This window comes from Rhea pennata, chromosome 3 (genome assembly GCF_028389875.1).
Source record: "Rhea pennata isolate bPtePen1 chromosome 3, bPtePen1.pri, whole genome shotgun sequence".
Lineage (NCBI taxonomy): Eukaryota > Metazoa > Chordata > Aves > Rheiformes > Rheidae > Rhea > Rhea pennata.
In genome coordinates, this window is record NC_084665.1 from 61,872,431 (window position 1) to 61,882,290 (window position 9,860).

The 9,860-nt window shown below is 44.0% G+C and overlaps 1 protein-coding gene across 1 annotated transcript in view; it reads right to left on the minus strand.

The window, feature by feature from the left end:
• EZR (ezrin) overlaps positions 1 to 7,763 on the minus strand; it is a 41,169-nt gene extending 33,406 nt beyond the window's left edge. The window contains exon 1 of the mRNA XM_062572431.1: positions 7,381 to 7,763. Within this exon, the coding sequence (XP_062428415.1) occupies positions 7,381 to 7,392 (12 nt within the window). The 5' untranslated portion in view covers positions 7,393 to 7,763. The remainder of the gene's footprint in view (positions 1 to 7,380) is intronic.
• Between the last annotated feature and the right edge of the window lie 2,097 nt (positions 7,764 to 9,860).

The following is a 9,860-nucleotide window of genomic DNA, read 5'->3' on the forward strand; positions in this document are numbered from 1 at the left end:
TCAAGGATTTTCAAAGACATGGAATGATTCCCACGCAAGGGACAGCTACGCTGGTTAGGACTTCTCAGTTTGGAAGAAAGTTAGGTGAGGCTAAGACGTAACAGCATATAAAAATCATGAGTCACATGGACAGAGTGGATAAGGACCAATGTTACTGCCTCTATCCATGGAATAAGTAGGGGGCATCAAAGCTGGTCATTTCAGAACAAGTGAAAGTAGTTCTTCAAATAATGCTGTAGCAAGGAGTTTTGTAGATAACCTTCACACTGTTTGAAAAGTTATCTACAAAAACCTTTGTTACAGCCTACTGCAGATACCAAAGTTTGCATGGTTTCAAGGGGAGACTGGACAAATTCACAGGAAGGATACAATAACTCAGCATATAAAAACTTTCAGCACCCAACACTGCAGTTCAGAACAAGAGCAACATTGCACACCTTCAAGTCCTTTCCTGTATGCACCAGCTTTTGGCCAACATTAAAGGCCAAACGAGAGGGGTTTTGTGCCTGACCTGTCAGGAACATCTGCAGTCTTACACAAGTGAAAGTGCAGAAAGAAGGTGAACTATCTTTATACAAGGAGAAACAGCAATGTAACGAGCTGCACTGAGCCAGGTAACAATGTACTTTCATTCTGTGTTCTAGTTACCAATACGTTTGCCCCAGTGCGCTCTGTGGACTGGGTAAGTCACTCTTCAGTTTTACCAGTGTCACAAAAAGCTCTCTCCTTCATCTTATGAGCTTCACTGGAACACACCACAGAGCATTTGCAAAATTTGTGAGTGGGATCATATGATTTGATCACCTGTGATCACAGATCAGCCTGATCTACGTCCCATGTACTTCCAGCCAAGGTACTTCGAACAGTATGCAACAGCTGCTGTTTGCTCCCAGACAAACGGAGGCCATTGCAAGTCCTGGAATAGCAGCTAAACACAAAGGAATTGCTCTAGAGAAATTATAGGTAATACTGACAGAAAAATTGTTTGGGAAGATCAGCAAGACACCCCTTCTGATCTGTAAAACAGCATCAGGACCATGTCTCTTCTGAGATAAAACTTGTCACATGGCCTTCACTACTGAAGCACAGACATCAAACAAAAATGCACCAGTGATTCATGAAATGTATACAGAGTAGGCTGGGGGTCTACTGAAGTAACTTGCAAAAATTTGTCTGCAAGACTGTACTAGCTTTTAGGGGAAAGTTATTCTGTCCCACACTGAAAGCGCTGAGTATCAATTAAACAAATCCACCTGCCAATTTACATCAAATACTTCGTGCATCAGTAACCGGCTACAGTCTTACAGGGTAATTCCATATTTGCTACAGAGTACCATGTGGATGGGTCCCAGCACCTCTCCCATTGTAGTTGCACAGTGTGCATCCAAATACAACAGTCACTGGTCATCAAACAGTAAGGTTCCTCCGGCTTGCTCAGTTAGAAGATTAGTTCTGCATTTTAGTTCTTACACTCAGGATTTTTATTTTAATTGACAGCTTATAATGTCAGATGGTCATCAGTCCCAGGTGAGCACATGGCTGCTAGTTATACTCTCTTAAAGATGAGAGCAGATGCAAAGTCGTCAGGCAATTTGGTCACTAAGAAGCAGGGACTAGGATGAGAAACAAAATCTGGATCTGAAGAAATGAGTAATAGGGATGCAACACAGTTAACTGTTACATTGAGATAAGCCTGTGTCCTAACTCAGAGTCAGCAGTTATTTTCTCCCTTTCCGGGGGGGGGGGGGGGGGGGGGGGAGATCCTATACAATGCTCAGGAAACACCCACAGCTTCAGTTGTTTCAGCAAAGAGCTGCACTCTACAGCTCACAGGCTAAATGTTACCTAATGCTGAAACTAGGCTTCAAAGCAAACATGCAAAGCAGCTATAATGTATTATTTAACAGTGGGTTGTGCAGTTCAGTGATCTTAGGCAGCATTGCTTCCCTTCAAGGTCAACTGAGTGACTGTGGGATTTACAGTGCGCATAAAGGTCTCTGGACACAAAGTGCCAAATAGAAATGTCATTGATGCAGAAATGTTTAGTAGTCATCAAGAAATCTTATTCTCAGAATCCTGATCTACCATAGGTTGTTTTCCTTAGTGGACAGAGAAAGATAGTCATGTTGGGGGAGGGAGAAGAGAAGAAAGGCTTATCTCTACCCTCTGCCCTTTAAGGCGGCTAAGAAATTCTTTAAGTAGTGACTAACACAACAGTTAACACACTTAATTTCTCTGCAGCAGCTAACATCCTAGAACAAACTGACCTCAGAAACACTTACTTACTCAGCTCATACAGTAATTTGGTTTTAAGCACCATTATGAGCTCATTCTCTTATAATTTGTCATCTGCAGACTGCTCCCTGAATTTACTATTAATAGAATTCATTACCTTCCTTTTGCAGCCAGGAGTGGGAGTACTTAAACTTGGCAAATGTAAGCTTCCCTCCCTTTTGCACCAAAAAAAAACATTAGTGTGCTTGATGTGCACTGGTGTGCCCAGAAAAACACCGTATCACTTGATGGTGCAATTTATGCTTACATGGAAAGGATAAAGATTTATTCCAGGCTAAATCTATAGCTATCCATGAGCTAAGAGTGGTTTTAATCAATGCCTCATCCATAGTAATATTATACTTTTACAATTATGAGCACTTAAGAATAGAAAACTGACAGATTTATTATGAGCATTGCGATATGCAAAAATAATTTGGGAGTTTCAATACAGTTGTATCAATCTCTGTGAAGAACTGGAAAACAAAAAAAATGAACCATTATAACTTGTATTTATAATGTATTCCTATCACTACACTTACACCTTTTCCAGCTGGCTTATGGCATTAGAATTCAACCAGTCTGTCATAAGCTGTTTACAGAGTGCCAAAGGTCTGGCTAAAGACTTAAATGCTGTCTTCAAGTTCTTTTCCAGAATTGATGTATAATTCAACATCAAGCAGGTATGGGGGACTTGTCTAACCACTTAATGCCAAGCACACTAGCCTGTTATTAATAATATAGGACTGAGAAAAACCTTGCAAGTCATCAATTCCAGTCCCCTGCTCCTATAGGCAGCTACATTAAGTTGCATCCTTTCAAGCTTTATCTTAAGGGATGTTAAGTCTTGGAATAGTCTCCCAAGACCACCAGCAGGGGTAAGAAACTTAACTTCTCTAATGTTTAAAAGCCTCCTGAGCCACAGGTTTTGCTTAAAGCAGCTCTTTCTCCTCTTTTGCATTTAAACTCTTCACATTTTATACAGCTGAAGGTAACTTGTTTAATTCTACCACGCTAAACAAGCCAAGCAGTCTCCTTTCATGAGGAAGCTTTCTGCCTCTAGTCATCCCAAAACCTTTCTAGGGTTCTGCTTTAAATTCATCTTTCCCTGCACAAGGACAAGCAGAACTGCAGCCTGTATTCAAGGAAGTATCTCAAGAGCACCTTCTATTAATGCATTCCATTAAAGAATCCCCATGCATTGTAGCTCACAAGGGCAAGGCAGTCATCCTATCACTAATTAACCTATGTCTTTCTATCCCATGTAGAGACCTTCTTTCCCCACACCCGCAAGTAACTATTTAAATGGGACCCTATTACTGCAGGCCTTCAGGTCTCTCCATACAGCGCCCCCCTACATCAATAATAGCCCAACAGCATGGCATCAGCAGATTTCCTTAGTATGCTAAGCTGACCTCAAAACAGGTCATTAATAAAAGTATTAGATAAGGCTTCCTCTTGATATTACCCATGTGTGTTCTGTGCCAGATTGTACTTACTGCTGTCTTCTCTTTGAGGAGTTTTACTCACATGCACACAAGTATTGCATATTCTTGTGTGACACTACAAGAAATGCTCTACTGCAGCTTAAATAAAGCTACTTCATTTCTTGTGAAACTGTTAAGTATTTTTTTTCCCCAAGGGGAAACAAAAATACACCTTCAATAAGGTAACAAAGAACCCTGATAGGTCAGATCAAATTAACAGGGCTATAGAACAGGTATCACATTTCTTTCCCCTTCTGTAAGTAATGTTCATTAGTCCCCAGTCATGCAGTACTGTTCACAGTTTATTAGATCTGCTTGTTTTGCAAAGGGATTTAGTTTAGCTAAAACGCTGTCCCTATAACAACTCAAACAGTAATAGACTAATACCATCTGCACCTAAGGAAAACGCAGCAAGCAGAAACACTCCAGTAATTAAAATGGATACAAAGTTGATCAAGTAATAAGTTTATTTAGCATTTATTTTCAGATAGTATAGCAAGATTTGGACAAGATGACACCTCTTGTATTTCCCTGTGTAATAACTCAGTATTCGTGTAAGATAATGAATCACTGTCTACAGTAGATGGAAATTATTTGAATTGTTGATGAAATGCAATGATCTCAGCTGAAAACACACAAATTTGTACAAAAATTACATATTTTAGCCTACTGCAGAGATATTGCTACTATGCTATTGTTACACTTTGCAGAATATTCATGTTAAATTACAAACAAAATGCTTGAAAGTGTCTATATTAAATATTTATTTTGAATTTATTTTCTAGATCATTACCAGAGTTTAAGTGCTGTAGACAAGCATCAGAAAATCCAACTAATTCCTATTAAATGTGGCCAAAGGATCTGGAATACAGTCGACTTTCTAACACTTGGGTACTCAACATTAGAAAAGTAATGCTCTTGTGTGAGTTAATGCACTTGCTGTTCATAGTCATAAATTTCAAAAAAAATGTATAAACTCTGCTTGAATGCATATTTTTTGCTAAAAGCTCCAAAAAGATTTAATTCAGTGGAGATTTGCTGAAATTTTGCCCACTGATTACAAGTGGCCAAAATTGCCAACCTTCACCCACAGCAGCCCGAAGTCTGCAGGCAACATGGTATTTACTTACGCCAAACAGAAACAACACATGCCAACAAGTATAGAAAATAGAGTACCCACATCAAATATCCTAAGAGAAGCTAAGATAGCCTCCTTGTGCTTCCTAAGAGTTCATACTGTTGTTCAAGTGTGCCAGAGGCTATCATCCTCTTCTGAGTGCAATTCTGCCTCTGGACCCAAAGCTTTACATCCCCTCCCACTGTGCCCTGCAAACAGATAAGAACCTAGTATACCTATATTAAGAGCAAATGAGCTGGGTTGGGAAGGATCCAAATGCATTGCTTCAATCTGAAGCAGTCAGACTAAACAATGTATTCTATTATTGTTATTATAGAATAACCTCTGCAAAATTCCTCTTTTCTCCGTTTACAGTAAGGTGACAATTAGCAATACTGATAAGCAGATCAGATGCAGATTACAAAAAAAAAGTGCTTATATTATGCAAGAAGACATTGCCAAAGTCTTGTCCATAAATCCCAGCCAGTAGGTCATGTGCTTCTGAAGTTATCAGAGTACAACTAACAACTGCCCTTTCCTTGTGGCTTACATGATCCACCTATCACCATTTTGTCTCTGCATTATTAACTGGACAGTCAGCCAATATATCAGCATCCACGAGCAAAGATGAACATGACCAGGCCAGGTGAAAGGATGAACATGGCTGTAAGCAGGGGCAGGGTGGGGGAAGTTTTGTTGTTTTTGGTGGGCTTTTTTTCAACTCTCCTTTTGAGCAGATTAAAAGAGTTTTTCCACACCTATCCATGGCTTTCAGTATGAAATAATTCGAGACTAGGATTTCACATTATTTCAACTAAGGTATTCATTCCATGGAAGACAGCCTGCATAATTAGCAAATGGCTAATAACAGTTTGTAAATATATGTGTGGTTTTATATATACACATACACGTTCATGCTTCGTAAATGTGTTTTCTCTACTCCAATCTGCAAAAGAGCCTTTTCAGTAGACAGTAATATATCCCTACTGCTGACACACATCTAGAGCAGACTGAAGATCTAGTTCTTAAAATGATTATAAACATTAGTTTTTATTGTCAGCTTACAGTGACCACAGCAGAAGTTAGCCTAAGAGCCTCTTTTCTGAAAAAAGAAGATGACTTAAATGTTATGATAAAACATTAATTGCTTATTACCTTAAAGATAAGCTTGTTTACTCTCATTTCAGAGATGTACCTAATGATAACAAACCCTTTCCCATACTATGTTTGGGGCACATTTAGCTCAGCTGGTTAGAGTGCAGTGCTGCTAATGCCAGGGTCGTGGGTTCAATCCCTGTATGGCCTAGGCTAAGGGTTGGACTAGATGATCTCCTGAGATCCCTTCCAGCCTTACCATTCTATGAATAAGTTTTAAGAAATATTGCCTCTATTGGAAAAAAGATAGCAGCAATAACACAGCCTGATTATGCCCTTCAGAGTTCAAAAATGTGTTCGCTCCAATGACTATTTGGGGCTTTATCTTTGGCAGCTAGTCCCTCAGAAGAATTACTGTTTCTAACTGTAAAGCAGGAGTAGATTTAATAACAAACACCTCCCCAAAAAACAAACAAACAAACACACCTAACAAACCTGTAACTGGGGGAACAGGAACAGCAATGACATGGGACTGAGGGGGGGGGAAGCAGCTGAAGAAGGTGACATTCAATTGAAAGAAAGAAAAAAGCTTCTTTTTTTTTTTTTTTTTCCTCCTGGCAGTGAATGGTATGGACTAGTAAGAGTCTCACCTGTAACACTGCAGAGAATCACATGTAAGAGGCCCCGAGATTTAGCTTTAAGATCGCAAAACAATAAAAGTGAAGTTTCTTACAGGTGTATACATGAGCATACAGACGAATACGCATTTCCTATACATATAAACACACACTGCACATAACTATTAACAGCAAGTCAGTGCAGTTCTGCTATCTCGCTGAGGCAGAGTATTAAAAAAAATAAAAACTCTTAAGAGTTACTGAAGAGGTTTGCATTTTTCCCACACAGGAATAGGTCAGAAAACAAAATAACTCAAGTTTGCTCGCTTTTAACTGTAGCTCTCGAGGGTCCTTTTCTGCAACGCTAGGCGCGCTTAGCGCTACAAGAGCAGCACCCCGTGGGGCGCGCTCGCGTCTTAATCAAAGCTGTTAAACCGCTTCAGCGACTGCATCTGCTTTAAGCGAGTCATTTCTTTTCAGTCCTGGAGTTGTTAAAAAAAAATAATAATAACGACAAATAAGAAGAGCGCTGGGGCTTCAGCGCTCCCCCGCTGCGGAGACCTAGAAGCTTTCGGGGTTTCTTAGCAGGACGAGCCGCCGGCTGCCGCGGCTCCGCCGGCAGGCGGGCGGGCACGCCCGGCGGCGGCGGCGCCCCGGCTCCTCCTGGAGCCGCAGCCCCGGGGCGAGCGCCCCGGCAAGCCGCCACCGCCGCCGGGCCGCCGCGGCCCGCCACCCGCCGCCTAACGCCTCTGCCGGGCCGCCCCAGCAGAGCCCCCCGCGCCCCGCTTACCGGCTTGGGCATTTTCCGCGGCGTCTGCGCTTCTCCTACTCCAGAGACAAACGCTCATGCAGCAGCTGCCCCGCCTCAGCCGAGCACCCTGTGAGGAGGAGGAGAAGAAGGAGGAGGAAGGAGCCGCTCCCGGCCACAGCAGCAGCGCAGCCCACGAGTGCAGCGCCGGCCGCCCCGCGGCGGTTAAGTACGCAGGTGGAGCCGCGGCCGTGACTCACCGCCGCCGGCCATTACCCGCCGCTCCCCCTCTTCTCTCCCCCCGCTCCGCGCCCCGGCTCTCTGCGAGCGCGGTCCCGGCCTCGCCCAGCGGCGGGGTAACCGGGCCGGCGCAAAACCCCGGCGCCATGAGCCGCCCCGGGCCCCGCCCGGGAACCCCCCGGGCAACAGGTGCCCGCGCGCCTCCGCCTCAGCGCCCCCCTGGGCCCGCCCGCCGCAAGATGGCCGCCCGCGGCGAGCCGAGCCGGGCCGGGCCGGGCCCCGGCTGCGCTCCGGGGTGTCGAGGAGGCGCCTTGCACCGGTTCCCCGGGGCGCCCCGCTCCCCTCTCCCGCCGCCCCCAGGCCGGGCGCCCAGTAGCCAGGAAAGAGTTAACGGTCGTTTCAGCGACGCGGCGCCGAGGCTGCCTGCTTTAGTGCACGCTTCTTCTTGTATTCAAGATAAAATTATCGCAGGTCTCTGAGAGCTGCGGTGTTTCTCCAAGTCCAGAATCAGGAGGTATGATTAACTTTAAACACACAGACAGACACACTCCCCACACCCACAGGACTGACTTGTGTATTAAAGCATCATTGTAGCAACGATGGCATGAGAGAAAACTTTGAAAGTCCACCCAGTTTCAGAAGCCGGAAGGCAGAGAGAACGCAACCCCAACGCTATATTACTTTAGTGGATCATGACCTTTAGTTAAGACCCAAGGAAGATTATGATCAAATTTATAGACGCACAAAGATGACAGTGGGTGGCTCTGCCCCTTGCTGCTTCTCCTTCCTCCTACCGTCTCTGCCGAGGCTGCAGGCCTCCCGCAGCACCTCGCTCGGCTGCTCGCAGGAACAGCTTGTACTCACGCGGTCGCGGGCAATGGCCTGCAGGCCAAAGCTCTTCCTGCGTGCCTGCGACGGTGGGTAGCTGAGCTGCAGGACTAAAGAGCTCGTGCAGCCTGCGCTCAGGGGTGAGCAACATGTGGCTGTTCCGTGAGTAAAGGGCTAGGAAAGGGGAGCCACGGGACAAGGGGGTAACAACCTAGAAAATGAAAAAGATATGGGGCAGGGGAGAGCCTGGAAGGCTGGTCAATGGATGGTAACAAAAAAAGATAGCATTAGCAGAAGATAGAAAAGGTGTCTTCTGCTCCACTAGGCAGCAGCTGGTACTGCCACATTAAAGGAACTACTACTGCGTCAGGTCTCTGAAAGAAAGAGGAGGGCAGCTGAACTGGACTCTGATAGAATTCACATTTATATTCCCTTCCTCCTGGATGGTCCTCACACATTACTGGGGGGGGGGCTATACTATCAAAACAGAGCCATGGGGGTTGGCAGCTCAAAACAGCAACTGAGAAGAAATAATCTGATGAAGCTGAATAGCTTCTAAGAAAAGGCCAGGGATCAAACATCTTCGGGAAACATATGACCTCGGTTTCCAGATGGAGCAATTCCAACGAGGCTTTACTGGGATCAGGTTATCAGGTTTTACTGGGATCACAGAATATGATTTGTCAGGGGGCTTTCTGCACTCTTCCTCTGAGCAATAAGTTTACACTGGGATTTGTGTGCTACTCAGTAGGATGGTACTGGACATGGACCAGACTGTAGTATTGCTGCATTTTGAATAGATTCTGCTAAGCACAGATATTCAAAAGTACAGATATTCCAAATACAGAATACTTCAAGAATCCATCTTTTTTTTTTTCTTAGCCCTTAGTAGAAATTTTTTGATTTTTTTGTGGGTGTGGAAGCATGTAGGTGAGATATTTTCATTCCTTAGTCTTAACATTCAGCTGCTGGCTGTGATTGGATGAAAAAAGGCCAAAATAAGCTAGTGTCTGCTTACACCAGAAAGAGGTGGCTGCACAGATTTTAATGGAAAGTCCATATCTATCCTGGGAGATTTCCATCCCAACAATCCTTTCCTGTCCAAAGCTTGACTTGTGCTCAGAGACCATCACCCTGGGGGTCCAAGTTGGAGCAATTCCACATTGGAGTGATGCCTCATTTAATAGATCCTAATCAGATGACTTGAATCAATCAGGCAACTATTCATTTCCATATGTTAGTTATATATCCAAGCTTAAACCTCTGATTTTGTTTTACACTTACCATTACCTCCTAGCCACAGAGCTAAAGGTAAGAAGAATTTAGGTGACTAATGATTGTTACAACATACAATCTTTAGATTCCTGTTTGCCACCACACATAACCTTGTACTGTTCTACCACAATCATCAGTAATGTATGGGGAACGATAGATACCTCAATGGTATCCATAAC